Source organism: Entelurus aequoreus, linkage group LG05, assembly GCF_033978785.1.
Source record: "Entelurus aequoreus isolate RoL-2023_Sb linkage group LG05, RoL_Eaeq_v1.1, whole genome shotgun sequence".
Taxonomy (NCBI): domain Eukaryota; kingdom Metazoa; phylum Chordata; class Actinopteri; order Syngnathiformes; family Syngnathidae; genus Entelurus; species Entelurus aequoreus.
This window is the reverse complement of record NC_084735.1, coordinates 36,167,963-36,187,962: the sequence shown is the minus strand read 5'-3', so window position 1 is coordinate 36,187,962 and position 20,000 is coordinate 36,167,963. Positions and strand designations below refer to the sequence as shown.

General features: G+C 37.5%; 2 protein-coding genes across 9 annotated transcripts in view; one reads left to right on the top strand and one right to left on the bottom strand.

Annotated features, from left to right (window-relative positions):
- Positions 1 to 11,169, top strand: part of radx (RPA1 related single stranded DNA binding protein) — a 42,180-nt gene extending 31,011 nt beyond the window's left edge. The window contains exons 11-14 of the mRNA XM_062048002.1: positions 1,882 to 1,976; positions 2,047 to 2,283; positions 9,493 to 9,663; positions 9,757 to 11,169. Of these exons, the coding sequence (XP_061903986.1) occupies positions 1,882 to 1,976; positions 2,047 to 2,283; positions 9,493 to 9,663; positions 9,757 to 9,893 (640 nt within the window). The 3' untranslated portion in view covers positions 9,894 to 11,169. The remainder of the gene's footprint in view (positions 1 to 1,881; positions 1,977 to 2,046; positions 2,284 to 9,492; positions 9,664 to 9,756) is intronic.
- A 4,667-nt stretch (positions 11,170 to 15,836) lies between these two features.
- npas2 (neuronal PAS domain protein 2) overlaps positions 15,837 to 20,000 on the bottom strand; it is a 103,985-nt gene continuing 99,821 nt past the window's right edge. For 7 of the 8 annotated variants that reach the window (XM_062048019.1, XM_062048018.1, XM_062048023.1 and 4 more), the window contains 3 exons: positions 18,396 to 18,494; positions 18,106 to 18,316; positions 15,837 to 16,367 (listed from right to left, as the gene is read on the bottom strand). In XM_062048019.1, the coding sequence (XP_061904003.1) occupies positions 16,173 to 16,367; positions 18,106 to 18,316; positions 18,396 to 18,494 (505 nt within the window). In that variant the 3' untranslated portion in view covers positions 15,837 to 16,172. The remainder of the gene's footprint in view (positions 16,368 to 18,105; positions 18,317 to 18,395; positions 18,495 to 20,000) is intronic. The other variant, XM_062048021.1, reaches the window with a different exon arrangement.

Genomic DNA, 20,000 nt, shown 5'->3' with positions numbered 1-20,000 from the left:
TTTGAAATTAAGTAACTAGTAATTGTAACTAGTTACCGGTTTTCAGTAACTAACCCAACACTATATATATATATATATATACATGAGTTTCCAATAATTTCTACAACTTTTATTTTTCTGTGATAGAGTGATTGGAGTATATACTTGTTTTTCACAAAGAACATTCATGAAGTTTGGTTCTTTTGTGAATTTATCATGCGTCTACAGAAAATGTGACCAAATCGGCTGGGTCAAAAGTATACATGTGATGCAGTCATTAGACCCGGTTACACACGGGTCTAACATCAAAGGAACTCAGCACAGATCTGACAAAACAAATCATTGACTTGAACAAGTCAGGAAAGTCACTTGGAGCCATTTTAAAAGCAGCTTAAGGTCCCAAGAGCAACTGTGCAGACAATTGTTTGTAAGTATAAAGTGCATGGCACAGTTTTGTTACTGCCACGATCAAGAAGAAAACGCAATATATCACTTGCTGTTGAGAGAAAATTGGTCAGGATGATCAAGAGTCAACCGAGAACCACCAAAAAGCAGTTCTGCAATGAATTGGAAGCTGATATAACACAGGTGTCAGTGTCCACAGTCAAGCGTGTTTTGCAGCGCCATGGACTGAGAGGCCACAATGCAAGAAGGAAGCCCTTGCTCCAGAAGCGACACCTTAAGGCTCGTCTAAAGTTTGCTGCTGATCACATGGACAAAGATAAGACCTTCTGGAGGAGAGTTCTGTGGTCAGATGAAACACAAATTGAGCTGTTTGGCCACAATACCCAGCAATATGTTTGGAGGCGAAAAGGTGAGGTCTTTAATCCCAGGAACACCACACCTACTGTCAAGCATGGTGGTGGTAGTATTATGCTCTGGGTCTGTTTTGCTGCTAATGGAACTGGTGCTTTACAGAGAGTAAATGGGACACTGAAAAAGGAGGATTACCTCCAAATTATTCAGGACAACCTAAAATCATCAGCCTGGAGGTTGGGTCTTGGGCGCAGTTGGGTGTTCCAACAGGACAATGACCCCAAACACACGTCAAAAGTGGTCAAGGAATGGCTAAATCAGGCTAGAATTAAGGTTTTAGAATGGCCATCCCAAAGTCCTGACTTAAATGTGTGGACAATACTGAAGAAACAAGTCAATGTCAGAAAACCAACACATTTAGCTGAACTGCACCAATTTTGTCAAGAGGAGTGGTCAAAAATTCAACCAGAAGCTTGTCGATGGCTACCAAAAGCGCCTTATTGCAGTGAAACTTGCCAAGGGACATGTAACCAAATATTAACATTGCTGTATGTATACTTTTGAACCAGCAGATTTGGTCACATTTTCAGTAGACCCATAATAAATTCATAAAAGAACCTAACTTCATGAATGTTTTTTGTAACCCACAAGTATGTGCTCCAATCATTCTATCACAAAAAAATAAGAGTTGTAGAAATTATTGGAAACTCAAGACAGCCATGACATTATGTTCTTTACAAATGTATGTAAACTTTTGATCGCGACTGTATGTGTATGTATGTGTGTGTGTGTGTGTGTGTGTGTGTGTGTGTGTGTGTGTGTGTGTGTGTGTGTATATATATACATGTGTGTGTGTGTGTGTGTATATGTGTGTGTATATATATATGAAAGTATATATATTTGTATGTATATGTATGTATGTATATATAACGCCAACCACGCCTCCTGTACTCAAGGCAATTGAGTACACCACCACCACCACAACTTCTGAAATCCAAATTTTCTTCTGAACACAAATAAGTGATGGCATAGTTTAATTCAATAATGCTAAAAAAGCATTCAGTATGCTGGCAAAATGGTAAGATGCAACAGTTCACAAGCCATTCCCTTGAACCATCCTCAGCAAAGATGTTTCTGCCTTTACAGGGCAGCCCTACAAGAAAATAAAGAAGTAGGAGAGCCAGAAGAAAAAGAAGGAGAGTCACTCTCAGGGGAACCAAGTGTGCACCCCCAAATTGAAGGTGGATTAATTATCCCTAGTGTCACCCTCTTTTTCACAAAAGTGCTCTTACGCATGTTTGGTTCCACCAGGCTGCCATGTCTTATCCTGGGAGAGCAGCGGGTGGTCGAGGCAACGCCAAGAAGTCTCTGAACATCTACGTCACAAAGTTCTTTATCAGAACAGTATTTCTCGGAGGTTCACCTTTGAAGAGAAAAACTCTCTCCTGAGTTGGAGCAACCTTCACCCCATGCGGTGGACACCAGAGCAATCAGCCAACGTTGTCCCCTCTGCTGTTGATCCAGGATACTACAAAGTAACCATACTAGGTAAAACTTACAGTACCGGTATGTTAGAAAATGGTAAATGAGTTATACAAAACCCAAAACCAGTGAAATTGGCACGTTGTGTAAACCGTAAATACAAACAGAATACAATGATTTGCAAATCTTTTTTCAACCTATATTCAATTGAATGTACTGCAAAGACAAGATATTTAATGTTCGAATTGAGAACCTTTTTTTTCTTTTTTGCAAATAATCATTAACTTAGAATTTAATAGCAGCAACACATAGCAAAAAAAGTTGGCACAGGGCCTTTCCTTTTATCAACACTCAATAAATATTTGGGAAGTGAGGAGACCAATTTTTGAAGCTTTTCAAGTGGAATTGTTTCCCATTCTTGCTTGATGTACAGCTTAAGTTGTTCATCAGTTTGGGGTCTCTTGTTGTTGTATTTTACGTTTCATAATGCGCCACACATTTTTAATGAGAGACAGGTCTGGTACCCGCACTCTTTTACTACGACGCCACGCTGTTGTTTCACATGCAGAATCATTCTGCATGTGGCTTGGCATTGTCTTGCTGAAATAAGCAGGGGCGTCCATGAAAAAGACTTTGCTTGGATGGCAACATATGTTGCACCAAAACCTGTATGTACCTTTCAGCATTAATGGTGCCTTCACAGATGTGTAAGTTACCCATGCCTTGGGCACTGATACACCCCCATACCATCACAGATGCTGGCTTTTGAACTTTGCTCTTATAACAGCCCGAATGGTTATTTTCCTCTTTGGTCCAGAGGACACAACGTCCACAGTTTCCAAAAGCAATCTAAAATGTGGACTCGTCAGACCACAGAACACTTTTCCACTTTGCATCAGTCCATCTTAGATGAGCTCGTGCCCAGCTAAACCGGCGGCGTCTCTGGGTGTTGTTGATAAATGGCTTTCGCTTTGCTTAGTAGAGTTTTAAAGGCCTACTGAAATGAATTTTTTTTTATTTAAACGGGGATAGCAGATCTATTCTATGTGTCATACTTGATCATTTCGCGATATTGCCATGTTTTTGCTGAAAGGATTTAGTATAGAACAACGACGATAAAGATCGCAACTTTTGGTATCTGATAAAAAAAAGGCTTGCCCCTACCGGAAGTAGCGTGACGTAGTCAATTGAACGTATACGCAAAGTTCCCTATTGTTTACAATGATGGCCGCATGAAGTGAGAGAGATTCGGACCGAGAAAGCGACAATTTCCCCATTAATTTGAGCGAGGATGAAAGATTTGTGGATGAGTAAAGTGCAAGTGAAGGACTAGTGGGGAGTTGAAGCTATTCAGATAGGGAAGATGCTGTGAGAGCCGGGGGTGACCTGATATTCAGCTGGGAATGACTACAACAGTAAATAAACACAAGACATATATATACTCTATTAGCCACAACACAACCAGGCTTATATTTAATATGCCACAAATTAATCCTGCATAAAAACACCTACGTGTTTGTTATGCTAGCTCCTAGCTCCTCTGCTAGCTCCTAGCTCCATAGAACGCGCCAATACAATTCAAACACCTGATCAACACACACAATCACTCAGCCCAAAAGACCGTTCACCTAACCCAAGGTTCATAAAGCTTATATATTTTTAAAAATTTACGTACGTGACGCGCACATACGGTCAAGCTATCAAATGTTTAGCAGCCAAGGCTGCATACTCACGGTACCTGATATTCAGCTGGGAATGACTACAACAGTATATAAACACAAGACATATATATACTCTATTAGCCACAACACAACCAGGCTTATATTTAATATGCCACAAAATAATCCTGCATAAAAACACCTACGTGTTTGTTATGCTAGCTCCTAGCTCCTCTGCTAGCTCCTAGCTCCATAGAACACGCCAACACAATCACTCAGCCCAAAAGACAGTTCACCTAACCCAATGTTCATAAAGCTTATATATTTTTAAAAAGTTACGTACGTGACGCGCACATACGGTCAAGCTATCAAATGTTTAGCAGCCAAGGCTGCATACTCACGGTACCTGGTATTCAGCTGGGAATGACTAAAACAGTAAATAAACACAAGACATATATTTACTCTATTAGCCACAACACAACCAGGCTTATATTTAATATGACACAAATTAATCCTGCATAAAAACACCTACGTCTTTGTTATGCTAACTCCTAGCTCCTATGCTAGCTCCTAGCTCCATAGAACACGCCAATACAATTCAAACACCTGATCAACACACACAATCACTCAGCCCAAAAGACCGTTCACCTAACCCAAGGTTCATAAAGCTTATATATTTTAAAAAAGTTACGTACATACGCAAAAAAAAAGTTGCGCACATACGGTCAAGCGATCAAATGTTTAGAAGCCAAAGCTGCATACTCACGGTAGCACGTCTGCGTCTTTGTCATCCAAATCAAAGTAATCCTGGTAAGAGTCTGTGTTGTCCCAGTTCTCTACAGGTGTCTGTGTATCGAAGTCAAAAGTCCTCCTGGTTAGAGTCTCTGTTATCCGAGTTCTTCCATCTTGACTGCATCTTTCGGGAATGTAAACAAAGACGCGCCGGCTGTGTACTGTTGTTGCTGACTTCGTTCGAAAAATAAGTCCGTTTCGCACCGACAACTTTCTTCTTTGCTTGCTCAGCTTCTTTCTCCATAATGCAATGAACATAATTGCAACAGATTCACGAACACAGATGTCCAGAATACTGTGGAATTATGAAATGAAAACAGAGCTTTTTTGTATTGGCTTCAATGTGGAAGGCATACCCGTGTTCCCCGGGCTACGTCACGCGCATACGTCATCCTCAGAGGCGTTTCGAACCGGAAGTTTAGCGGCAAATTTAAAATGTCACTTTATAAGTTAAACCGACCGTATTGGCATGTGTTATAATGTTAAGATTTCATCATTGATATATAAACTATCAGACTGCGTGGTCGGTAGTAGTGGGTTTCAGTAGGCCTTTAACTTGCACTTACAGATGTAGCGACCAACTGTAATTACTGACAGTGGTTTTCTGAAGTGTTCCTGAGCCCATGTGGTGATATCTTTTACACACTGATGTCGGTTTTTGATCTAGTACCGCCTGAGGGATCGAAGGTCACAGGCATTTAATGTTGGTTTTCGGCCTTGCCGCTTACTTGCAGTGATTTCTCCAGATTTTCTGAACATTTTGATGATATTACAGACAGTATATGGTAAAATCCCTAAATTCCTTGCAATAGCTCATTGAGAAATGTTGTTCTTTAACTGTTCGACAATTTGCTCACGCATTTGTTCACAAAGTGGTGACCCTCGCCCCATCCTTGTTTGTGAATGACTGAGCATTTCATGGAAGCTGCTTTTATACCCGATCATGGCATCCACCTGTTCCAAATTAGCCTGTTCACCTGTGGGATGTATAAGTATTTGATGAGCATTCCTTAACTTTCTCAGTCTTTTTTGTGCCAGCTTTTTTGAAACATGTTGCAGGCATCAAATTCCAAATGAGCTAATATTTGCAAAAAATAACAAAGTTTACCAGTTCGAACATTAAGTATCTTGTCTCTGCAGTGTATTCAATTGAATATAAGTTGAAAAGGATTTGCAAATCATTGTATTCTGTTTTTATTTACGATTTACACAACGTGCCAACTTCACTGGTTTTGGGTTTTGTACTTGTATAGCGCTTTTCTACCTTCAAGGTACTCAAAGTGCTTTGACAATACGTTGCTATCTGATGTATTCTGACTTTCAAACACTTGAACTGTATGACATTTTTTTCCATAGATAGACATAAGATATAAAATATTTTGCAATCATTTTTGGAGGGTTGCGTTTTAGTAAGTATACCGTAAATACATTTTTAAAAAAAAGTTTTATAAATAATTCCCATCCAGAAAAGTCAAAACAAACTTTAGTGCTTTTTTACATTGGAAACAGTTTAATAACTGTTTGTTCGCGTGTTATAAGGTGCATTGCATTGAACAAAGACAGCACAGTTGACCTAGTCAAATACTTGGCCAATAAATCTGATTCTGATTCGCAGTACTCAATGTCAGATCTTTCACATACCGGTATATTAGTTAAGAGACAGACAGTGAGAGACACAGATTATCTGATCAGGGAAATCTTTGGCCTTATTCACACTGCTGCTCAATTCCAGGTTTTTTTTGCCTATATGCGACCTGTATGGTATTTTTTCGTGTCAATGTGAACAGTGCAATTCCAATTTTTTTATATCCGATCCAGGCCTTTTTTCGTGTGTGGATATAAATTGAATATATATGGGATTTTTCCTCAATGTCAACGCTTCCGCGCTCAGGTCGCATCTATCCGACCAGAATGTCATCAAAAAGCTTGTCATAATTATTCGCCAAAAAAGACGGTTACAAAATAAATAGTTGACAACAGCATAAAACAGGTAAAAATAATAAGTTTCAGGAACTCACGTGAAAATTCCATCACTCCCTACTCTGACTGTTCACCCACAGTCACGCTCTACAAGAAGACAGCAAAGCAAATTAACCTGTAAAACTGAGAAAATATTTGTCCTCTTCCCTCTTAATCTTCTACACGCAATAATTTGGTTCAGAAAATGTTTACTTTGATTGCACAAAATCCTTGAAATTGGCACAAATGCACCAGTACTGAGGCCAACTAGAGTTGGCACCATTTTTACCTCTGTAAACACTGCAGTGCGTGCGAGGTGATGACGTCATGTCCGCATGAGGATCAGATTGCATTTACATTAGAAATCACATTTTGGTGTAATTTAAATGGCCACTAAAAAGATCGGGTTTGACAAAAAAATCTGAATTGGACATTTGACCCTGTAGTGTGAATATAGCCAAATCCACGTTCCTTTAAAGAACACAATATCCAGTGCAACTCGAGCTAACCTCAAACTTGCAGTAATCGATGTAAGATCTTTAAGTAACCAATCATTTTTAATAAATGTATTTCCTCTTACAATCTAAATTTTATGTTTTTAACCGAGATATGGCTCCGCAAAAACAACACAAATGCAGTTATGATTGAAACTACCGCACCTCACTTCAACTATGTGTTTGAGACATGACAAAATCAGAGCTATGAAGAATTAAAGAGTCTGTCTGGACACAAAAAGGGGAGTGCCGCAAAGTCGAACAGAAATAGCGCAAATTGAAGCTCATTGAGATTTACAAAGAAAAGTTAAATGTGTTCAACCAGACTTTGGTAGAACAAGGGAATAATATTTCTCTGTAGTCATCACAAACTGTAGTAACAACTCTTGTGTTCTGTTTGCTACAGTAAACAAATTAACAAACCCTCCAGTTTCACTTCCAATAGAACTCATTTTTACATCAGAGTGGAATGAGAATTATTTAATGCTAATAATTCCTGGAAATCAAATAGCTACTCTGCAGCCAACTAGACAACTAGAGCTAGCACTTTTCATTCCTGTCACTGACAAACTGTTAAAGAGATCATCCACAGTCTGAATACATCAACATGCTGCCTTGATGAGTTACCCACTAGATGTCTAAAGTGTTTCTTACCACAATACGCTCATCTAGTTAACAATATCCGCCATTTTTGATCGAGGAAATATGCTTACAGCTGATCACCGTGATCGAACTCAAATTAATCGCGATCAACGATCACGATCATACAATTGCCCAGCCCTAGGTTCTGCTCTTAACTGGTTCAAGTCCTATCTCAATCACAGCACATACTTTGTTGGAATTGGTACTGTGTCTCTGACCAAATGGCTATACCTGTGGGATTCCTCAGGTCTCAATTCTGGGAACCCTATTGTTACTCTTGAACATGCTGCCACTAGGCCAGCTAATACGCAGCTTCAATGTGTCCTACCCCGACTATACAGATGATTCTCCGATCTATGTGTCTCAAACAGCAGGTAAACAGCGGTTTGTTGATTTACTTTGTCACTGCATCGAACAGATCAGTGTGTAGATGCAAAAAATATTTCTTCAGCTAAACTCAGACAAAACTACAAATATTGTCTTTGGCTCACAGAAGCAAACCATTATTATATAAAAGTACTTTTTTTTTACAGAACACCACTACAATAGTTTAAAACAAATAAAGTGCACTTTTGTGCATGATGTCACACAAGATATTTCAATAACTGTCAAATAAAATTGAGCTGCATAATAGGAAATCAAATAGTGTATGTCCTTCGCTATGTGGTAGGTTCCTGCGGACGTTATCTCCTTCTGTTGTTGACTATTTTTTTCATAAGGTGTTGATGTGGTAATGGTTGCCTCGGCATTTTGTTGGTGTGGCACCGCACGGAGGTGTTGACATGCAGAGTTTCAAACACTCTTCATTCTCTAGTGGGTGACTTTTCAAATGATGCAACACATTAGCAGTAATGCTACTTTTTGTAGCAACGCTTTTGCCCCACACTTGACAAATTACGGTTGTCTGTTCGACATATTCCCACTTGAAGCCAAACCACCGCCAGACGATGGACCCCCTGCTGTTTTTCTTGGGAATTAATTCTTCCTCCATTTGTTACCAGATTTGCACCTTCTTTCTCTCATATTACCACTTGCACCACAGCTGACGTTACCCATGCTGCTACCTCTTTGTTCCGCGAGGGCGTATATGTATGTGACGTATGTACGAAGGTGCGCTTGTTTTACATCTCTGTGAGAAAGAGAGACAACAAAGAGTGAGAAACGCCTGTAGTGTAATGCACGCAGCTAAAAGCAACTGTGTGAGAACGTATACTCGAATATCACGATATATTGTCATTTTCTATATCGCACAGAGACAAACCCGCGATATATCAAGTATATCGATATATCGCCCAGCCCTACTGCAAGGCACACAATGGGTGGATGAAACGTTCATACACTGAAACAAGATTTGTACATCAAAGCATATTTATATTTGTGTGTACCTAAACCAAAAAGTGTGTATGAAAGGTTCGTAAATCGAGGTTTCACTGTAATAATAAAAATGAAGACAATCATGTCAACAAGGTGTTACTTTTTATTTTACAGGGAGTTGGCAACCGTAATGAGAGGCCAAACTGTATAAAAACATATGTATTTGTGTGGACATGCCAAGGAATACTAAGTAGTGCCCTCAACCGGACAAACATTTAATGATAAATTCAAAGTCGCTCAGATCTGACAAACTGACTTTTTAGTAATCTTGTCATGTCATCAGTGAGTCACTGTGGACTGAATGAAAATCATAGAATCAATTTTTAACAAGCCCTTGTTTTAATGTTCTTATTCAGGCATAAACAAGATGATGGCTGTCGACGCCGCCTTTTTGCCAGTTGTGTGCTCTACCGAGCAAAGAGCTGTAGGTCTTCCTCACGCTCGCCATGACAACACCATGATGTCTTGTCTCTCCTCTGGATTCGTCTGTCCTCTCATCCACAGCAAGGAGACGAGTCCCAGACCAGGTCATCATTACTAGTACCACCTCAATTTGACTTATTTACAGCGTCTATTAGCGTCACGCTGATACCACAATACCCTTTTATTTTGTCTTTCAGAGGAGATCTTGCCGACTGCGAGCGAACTAGAGGACGTGCATTTGGTGTGTGTCTTGGACATTTGTCACCTGGGTGGAGAGGAGGTGGAGGTACTCCTTAGCAAAGTGTACAAAGTGACAGAGGTTTTTCTTGTTTAGCTGCTTACAGATATATCATACATGAATTGTTTTGGATTTAGATAATATTTAGAAACAGAAAAAATACATGCTTATTCCATGCTTTCTAGCACATTAATGGTTTGGATAAATAAAACTATTCAGAGTAGTGTATGTAGTGCCTCAAAAAATAATAATAATGTCATGTCGGATTATCACAAAGGACTGTAAAGAAATAGTTAATCATTTGGGAAAACATGTAAACAAATCATAAAACCCAAATTCAGCAAACTTTAATGTTCCTGCTCAAAATCACAATACATGCTATATGTTTAAATATATTTATTTCCAAATAATTCACAATATCCAGGTTGATTTATAAATAATTCAATATAAGATAATTCATATCAAGTTATTTTAGACTGTAAACTTAATTCTTATTTTCATTTAAACAATATTTTTAAAGCTTCTTTTAATGGTAAATACATGAAGAGGGAAAAAAAGAACATGTGTGCAACACCAACACAAAAAAGTCTCACCTCCTCTAATAAGACACTTCATTATCTCTTACAAAATTACTTTAATTTTGAAATCATGTAACGTACACATGTAATCTATGAGATATACAAAATAAAACAATATGTAATCTAATGTCTTTTGTACTTTCTAATATACAGTATATGCATGTTTTTCTGCACAGAAACGGCAGAAATAACTTGTGTAGCAGGTTTGTGTTCCTCTGGTCCTGGCCTTAAATTGTCTTACGGCAAAAATGAAAGTCCCGTCTTCATCACCTGACAAATCAGGAAGATGGTCATAAACCTTCCAGAACATTGACACAAAATGGAAAAAGCCCATGAAGCTGAAAGGGGAGATGGTTGAAACATTTAGAGCTGATTATTTACACGATTTAAAGGCTCTAAAATGTTTACATCCAAACATCAGGTAGAGAAAGAACGTTTTTGTTCCATAATGCGAGTTTCTAAATAGGTTTTACTGTAATGGGAGCCCTCGTATGAGTCTGTAATAGTTCATATCAGTGCAAGGCAAACAATATAAGTGGCCCTTATAACTGAAAGGTCCACATGTCTCCTTCTCACCACCACTGGCTTATGTGTTAATTATGTGTCATTAACTGCGTATACAGTATGTGTATCTATAGCAGTGCTTAGCATTTGAGTCTCCTCCCTCCGTCAGAAAAAAAAAAAAACACTTTGATGATTGGGTAAACTTCATCATGGTAAACTTTAGTTTTCCTTATCATGGTTGTTGTCTCACATGTAAGGGAGGGGAAAAAACAAGCTACACATTCCAAATATACATGCTGTAATCTTTCAGGGTGGAACATGGTTTCTGACAAGATATCCACACGCAATGGAATGTCAGGGTATTGGAACAAATATAATACTTATAATACATGTATGTGTGTGTATATATATATATATATATATACACTACCGTTCAAAAGTTTGGGGTCACCCAAACAATTTTGTGGAATAGCCTTCATTTCTAAGAACAAGAATAGACTGTCGAGTTTCAGATGAAAGTTCTCTTTTTCTGGCCATTTTGAGCGTTTAATTGACCCCACAAATGTGATGCTCCAGAATCTCAATCTGCTCAAAGGAAGGTCAGTTTTGTAGCTTCTGTAACGAGCTAAACTGTTTTCAGATGTGTGAACATGATTGCACAAGGGTTTTCTAATCATCAATTAGCCTTCTGAGCCAATGAGCAAACACATTGTACCATTAGAACACTAGAGTGATAGTTGCTGGAAATGGGCCTCTATACACCTATGTAGATATTGCACCAAAAACCAGACATTTAAAGTTAAAGTACCAATGATTGTCACACACACACTAGGCGTGGTGAAATTTGTCCTCTGCATTTGACCCATCCCCTTGATCACCCCCTGGGAGATGAGGGGAGCAGTGGGCAGCAGCGGTGCCGCGCCCGGGAATAATTTTGGTAAATTAAACCCCCAATTCCAACCCTTGATGCTGAGTGCCAAGCAGGGAGGTAATGGGTCCCATTTTTATAGTCTTTGGTATGACTCGGCCGGGGTTTGAACTCACAACCTTGCAGCTAGAATAGTCATTTACCACATTAGCAATGTATATAGTGTATTTCTTTAAAGTTAAGATTAGTTTAAAGTTATCTTCATTGAAAAGTACAGTGCTTTTCCTTCAAAAATAAGGACATTTCAATGTGACCCCAAACTTTTGAACGGTAGTGTGTATATATATATATATATATATATATATATATATATATATATATATATATATATATATATATATATATATATATATATATATATATATATATATATATATATATATATATATATATATATATATATATATATATATACATATGTACATTTATACATACATATACATTTAAACATACATACATGTATATACACATTTGTGTAATGTGTATATGTATATATATATATATATATATATATATATATATATATATATATATATATATATATATATATATATATATATACATGTATATACACATGTGTGTATATATATAAATATATATGTATACATATAAATATATATGTTAATATATATATATATACACGGTGTATATATATATATATATATATATAAACACATGCAGTACAGTGGTTTATAATACATTGAAACAGTATAAATTAACATTCTCAAACAGACATTGCACATAGTTGAAGAGTAGAACGGCACTGAACATTTTGATGCTGAAAGAACTTGGACGTGTGTCGTACTGCTGATCGTTTTCGGGCAAATTGTACTTAAAAAAGAAGAAGAAAAATATGCAGTAAAATACAAAGCGCTGCAATGGTTGAGATCATAGTAACTCTATTGTGTCTGTTGCTTTGGATTCTCAGTAAAAGCGGATTTTTAGATTTTATTCAAAAACAAATAGTTAAAAGGACATGTGAGTGACAAATTAGAGAACACTGTTGCAGTGTTTGAGCCTCAGATAATTTGCAGCTGTTCATCACTGCAGCTTCTTCAAATACTTCACATCTCTATCTGATGCATCGTCATTGCACAAATGCTGTTCTATTCTGTACTATACACTTACCAGCACCATTTCTACATGCCTGAAGATTTCATACTACCTTAAGAGCCAATTTTGTAGTATTTTTTTTCCAAGCTGCCCTCTTTGAAGTTCAGCACATACTTTTGGTATACTGTTGTATATTAGTAAACTGCTTTTTTTTTTTTTACTGTAATATACATGTTTCTAATGGGATATACAGATACACTAACATGCCACAATTCTTGCACAATGTAATTAGATCCAAAAAATTCTGCCTTTACCAAGATAATAATCCCTCATCTAATAATTGTCTGAGGGGTATTATAGTATATTTCTGTAAAAATTTCATTGGGTGTGTATTGTACAGTATGCCCTCTTTAGTCATTAATTGGTTCCAGTCATAACCTCGATAAATGAATTTCCGCGAAATAGGAATTCTTAATTATAAAGCTAATATTTTCACAGCAAAAGTATACAAAAACGTTTACCGTCTTTATAAATGTTTCAACCTTATTAGAGCCTTATATATATATATATATATATATATATGAAATAACACCCTTTAGTCACCTTAACACCCTTTTAATCCAGTAAAGTAATACTGCCTGAGACTGAGCCAATCAGTGGCCACGATACTGAACAGCGTGATCTGATTTGTGTGGTTTCATCTTTAGCCACTTTCATGGTTGAAAATGCTTGACTTAGTGCAACATTTTTGTAGAATATGCTTTAAAAATACAAAACAATCTGCATTATTTGAAGCGTATTGTGGCAAAGGGTGACTGTAATCTATTTTAACTTCAATTTAGTTGTAAATACAGTATTACTTTATTTAAGTTATTTCATTGAAAATCATGTATATTGAAGTAAAATATATACATATATATATATGTGCATATATATATATATATATATATATATATATATATATATATATATATATATATATATATATATATATATATATATATATACTAGAAAATATACCAAATTTATACCTAACTGACAATAACCTTGTTTTTTTGTGCTATGTTTGTGGCATGTTATGTACAGTGATAAATAACGATTTACAAACAATTTTACATACATTTTGTAACCTCTCAAATAGTGAATTGCTTGTAATTCGTCATGTGACTTCTTCCCGAAAGTAAAAACCAGTGGTGGTCAACCAAGCCAAGATGGCTGTTGTACAGCAAGCAGCGCGTGGACTCTCTAAGTACGCAAGGGGCTTAGATCTTCCTCCAAAAATCTAACTTTGCAATGGAATCTATCCCTATACTTTATCAAAAAAAGGTTTGTCTATTCATATCAAGGATTAAAAGTCGGTGAATTTCCCAGAGATATGGAACTATTGGTTCAAGTTTACAAAATTGATGTAAACTTGGAAAAGCATGGAGGTCTACAACTTTTTTGTGTGTGGCTGGGTCAAGGACATTGGTATCAAGACCCTCCCAGATAAATATGTATCGTTTTTGCTCGGGTAATGTTGCATTTCATGATTTAACTTTGCCTCTACTGCCATGTTTGTTGCACACGCCGTTTACGAGTGCACATATTTTTCCCCGTCTTATTTAAAATATAACTGTAAATGTCAACATTGTGTATGTGCTCAAAGCTTCATTTATGATTGTTGCTTTTGGTAAAAGCTTAACTCTTTTAGGTTTTGCTCACAATAGCTTTCTTTTATTTAGACTTGCTGAGTTGGTGCTTTACAAAACACTCGAAGCAAAATTGTGTTTTAAGAAATACAAATAATATCAAGATAATACTTAAATGGGAAATACTAAACGTTAAAAGTATATCAAACAAACCCTTTAACAAAGTGAACACTGCAAACCTGTGTGATCGACTCTGCTCCCTTGGACTGGAGCGCTTGCCACTCGTTTCAGTCGTTTCATATAATTTTGCACTCCTTCGCCCTTCTTGATTACCTCCCGGAGAACTCAGAAGAAACATTTATCCTTTCCACGATTTGAACGGTTCATACAGCCAAAAACACCTTAAGCATAGGGCATTTTTCATCGGGTAGGTCGAAATGGCACCTCGTACCCATCGAGAACAGACGCTGGCTAGACCACCACATGATATTTAATGAGCCGAATCCAAGCAATACTGGACATATTTGGACAGCATCCAGTCTCAGTCTATTCATCTGTAATTGTCCCCACATATTATTCATTTAATTCAGTGAGGTGGAGCAAGAAGTTAAGACCAGTGGGGACCCTTCAATGACTGCATGAACATTGTCAATTCATCTAAATCTCATGACATAATTTCAAACAAATGTAATCAGGGTTTCATCAAATAAATGATTGAATGTGACAGAGTTTGCGAAAAAAAGGGTTAAATCTTTAAAGTTAAGGTTGCAAAGGCATCCAGTATTTATATATATATATATTTCTCTTTTTCTTTCAATCCCCAATATAAATCTAAATCTCCCCTGTTTTTGATCTAATGTTGGGGGGGGGAATAAATTACTATCTATGAAAATATAAACTTTGTATTCCAAATGTACCTGAGCAGGATTTTTAAAGCCGTAATCAGACAACAATGGAACTGCACCATGGTAGTAGTAGTAGCATGGTTAAAGGCACAATAAACCTCCTCCACCTCCACTCACAAGTAAGTCAACAGTGGTGCTGCAGGGCTCATTAGAGCTCCCTTGTTCATTTCAGTGACAGGTGTTGAAGCAGCCCTTCATTTTGCAGATTGAGCTTTCTATTAAAGACCGCGACAAATGCCTGTCAATTTTGGACAAACATACCGTTAGGGATTTCAGTGTAGCTAAAAAAAAAAGATAATGATATTTCACACTGAAGCCCCTGTAGACGCTACACTTGCATAGCAGCAAGTTTAGTGGTTGATGTTGACTTTTGCGATTCCCACTAATCCCTTTTTTTCCCAGGGGAGTTAGAACAAAGGAAAATAATCTCACTGTGAAGCCATTATTTAGTGGGAACATTTAATATTAACTTTAGAAACAAAAATAAATATTCTACTTCTGGGTGGGGTGTGGTACCAAAGTGCGAAATGAAAGTGGCGTCCTCATGAGAGCTGTGATAAATCCATTTGTTTCGATGACAACTCAGCCTGTCGCAGGCTGGTGATGAAAGGCCCTGCCTCTCATCACCACATTCTTTAGTCACGTCTGCTCCGTGCCGCATCTTACTGTTGTTGAACTCCAACACATCGTCGTGCTGTGAACCAGCGGCTTCACATTGAATGTTCTGGCCGCTCGGGTCAGTTTTGCTGCAGAGTTGGATACCAGTTTCCACAATGCTACCGCGTTAGCATATTTCTGAAGTCTGAAACGTTCGCATTCTGGTTTTGGGAAAGTTGGTATTGTCTTTGTTGCTGCTGTGATTGCGGCGGCTGCTGTTGCTGCTGGATGTATCCCACGGTGCTTTGCTGCTGGAGGTTGGCGGTGTGTAAGAACGCTGGAGTCGACCCGCTGTGCACAAGTCCTTGAGTCATCTGCACAACAATTGCAATCAGCAATTAGTGATATGATCACAAAATTATTCTAAAATGTTTTTATCTGTTAACAATATGACATGGCACTTTGTTAGCAAGTAGATTGATACGTTGGCAAATGGACTACAGTGGTAACTCAACTTATGAGTAATTGGAGATATGAGCTGTCTCTCTGCTTTTCATTAGGCTTTAAATTGCGAGCATACCTTGAGTTACAAGCCCATTCCCCGCCGGTTGTGCCGTTTTAGCATTACCAAGTTCAGATATTGTTACATGTTGCTCCTGTTTTGTTTACACATTAAACAAAACTATTTGCGTGATAAAGAGTTAATATATAGTTATACATTGTTTCTGCTGAAGAAACAAACATACGTTTTGATCAGACAGTTGACGTGCACGTTTGACCGCCGCTCAGAGATCGACACAATCCTGCCCTCCAACTAACCAAGACAGATAGTGTGAAGGAGAAAAAGTTGTCTACCAAATCAAGAAACAAACCATTTAAACATTCTAACTTACTAGTCAGCAGCCGATTCAGCGAGTTAGCTGGAGGACAGACATTTATCCATATAAAATATTGAGAAGCTGCAGATGCAGGTTTTGCCATGTTTAAGTTTGTTCTCTCGAGTTCTGACTTAAAAACTAGACAGTTGAGCATTACCTTTGGTACACAGACATCCAGTACATATTGCTTGTTGTCAACTCTGGCTTCTCTGGTCCGTCACTCAAATACATCCGTGTGTAACGTAAACAACAGTTTCCTATTTCCTGTTTTTACACGACGTAAAAGGAATCTGTAGGAGACACCTACAAAAGTCTGCTCCCCAAGGGAAATGCTGAACAATATTATTACATTATTTCATAAAACTGCTGTAGTTGTTTGTAGTGCTATTGAAATGTTTTTCAAACTATTTATTGTCTAAAAGTTAGTTTTTGTTTTTAATGTTTACTAAAACTGTTTTAAATTGATTTAAATTCATTTAAATATGCGGCACAATTTTTAGTTGAGTGTTTTGAGTTACAAGCTCTGTTGTGGAATGCAATATGCTCGTAAGTTGAGGTAATACTGCAGTTTGTTTCGCGCAATGTTTGGCCGCGCGGTAACCGAAATCGCATACGACAAACCAAATCAAACAACTAGTGGGTAATGTGAATACTGAGATACCACTGTATTTTGTTGGGTACACATGCACAACCTAATAAGATCTAATATTAGATATATGCTTCATTAATGCTCAATTTTGACTGTCAAACATTTAACAATACAGTAATCCCTCATTTATTGCTGTTGATTGATCACAGTAAATGAATTTTTGCTAAGTAGAAATAAATTCCATGAAAATCTTGTTAAAAAGTCCTGAATACAAATATTGAAGCTCTAATATATTTATAATTACTATTTGTGTCTTCCCTTTTAATGTTTCAATTTCTGAGGGCGCTATTATCAACTATATAACGGAAAAGTTTTAAAAATACCTGTCTAGCCTGGTCAGAATTCATGTAGCACAACCAGCTAGTGAAGTGGTTAGAGCAGAGTCTAGCTAGCCGCCATGATAAAAAGTCTTAAATTTGATTTACTGAAACCTGCAGATACTCTATATAGGACAACTATTTAACTGCCTGTGCAAAATGCAGTTGTCTATTGCTGTGGTGACGCCAGTGATGCCTTGAACATTACAAATCCACAATAAGATTATTGAAGAAATCAATAACAATATAAGATGTCTGAATAGGACACCTGAAAGAACTGCTGAGGCTGCTGCAGCTGTAGGGAGTGATGTGAGGCCTGAGGCTGAGCCTGGTAGCTTGACTGCGACTGGTGGGAGATGAAACTGTTGTGCGGGATCATGATGGGCGACGTGAAGACCTGAGACGGCACGAGCACGGCGTTGCAGTTGACCTGTTGCATGGAGAATGAAGGCGTGATGATCTGCTGATCCAAGGTGTATCTTTAGGGATGGAACGAGCGAGAGGTCAGACATGGGTGGACACGTCAGAAGAGATGTGAAAGAGGCAGTGGGTTCTCACAGGGTCTGGGGAATGCCCATGTTGCACTGCTGGGAAGGCTGCGAGGACCCGCTGCTGGTGGGAACCAGCGTCTGCATTGGCTGGTTGAGGAGCATGCTGCTGCAAATGAACATCAATTGGATTCATTACAACTATGAGCCATGCTAACATAACTAATCCAAAGAGATTGAATACATTTCCGAAAACCTTGTGGCTCACTTTTGTTTAAGCATTAGGAACAAGATTCAGGTTTATTATCGCTTGTGATTCAGTATCAATATCGACTAGGGTTGTTCCGTTTAAGGTTTAATGCTGCCGATTCCAATATAATATTATATTCCCATATAATTTTTTTTTTTTTGTAGTTTACATAAGATGTAATGCTGGTTCTTTGGTCAAAATGTTGCATAGATTATGTTTTACAATCCGTTTTCTACGATGGCAGACTCGCGCAAAGCTCTTTGGGTAAAACTTAGCGCATATCTCCATATATGGTAGACATCACCAACGGGAAAAATGTCACAAATTGGGGCAAAATCCAAATGACTTGTTTGGACGAATTATAAAGGAAGGCAAGATTGTTTTATAAATATCTCTGCAATGCTTGCATGGTTTGATTTCAAATTGTTGGTAGTTATGCAGATCCCAAATACACAAAAACATGTACCAATAGGTAAGAAAAGTGGGTTTTGCATAATAGGTCCCCTTTAGGATACTAAAGAAATGCAGTTTAGTTGTCGTAACGGAGGTGGTTACTATAAACTTAGGGGAGCGGCTCCATACTGTGTATGGATACATACTATTAGCTGCTAGCTTGTCAGCTGGTGTACTAAGAAAAGATACAATAGCCGCAGGTGATCAGCATCGAAAGGCCTTAATCAGCAATGGCGATCACAGACTTTATGAAAATCAGGCGATTTTGATCAGTGGCTGATCAATCGGCACATTCCTAATACCGACACTGTCAAAATAGTTATTTAACATGACAAGGTACTACTAAAAAGGCATTGACTGCGACGCAAACCTCTGCCAAGGTGCCTAGATTGTGGTCTGCCTATCAAAAAAAAGGATTTCTCTTATTTATTTATTTTTTACAGAGAAACGGTGCGCATGTGCCATTACTTTATAACACATTATCTTAACTTGCCAGACTTTTTGAATTATTTTGAGTGAATGGGCAACTTCCTCCCACCTCCAGAGACCTGCACCCAGAAATAAGCTGATTGGCAACACTTAATTGGCCCTTGAGTGTGAATGTAAGTGTTGTCTATCTGTGAGGCGCTGTGATGAGATAGCTACTTGTCCATATATATATATATATACTGTGTGTATATATATATATATATATATATATATATATATATATATATATATATATATATATATATATATATATATATATATACACACACACTGTATATATTAGGTAGGGCTGCAACAACTAATCGATTAAAATCGATTATAAAAATAGTTGGTGATTAATTTAGTCATCAATTCGTTGGATCTATGCTATGCGCAGAGGCAATTTTTTAATTTAATTTTTTTATTTTTATAAACCTTTATTTATAAACTGCAACATTTACAAACAGCTGAGAAACAATAATCAAAATAAGTATGGTGCCAGTA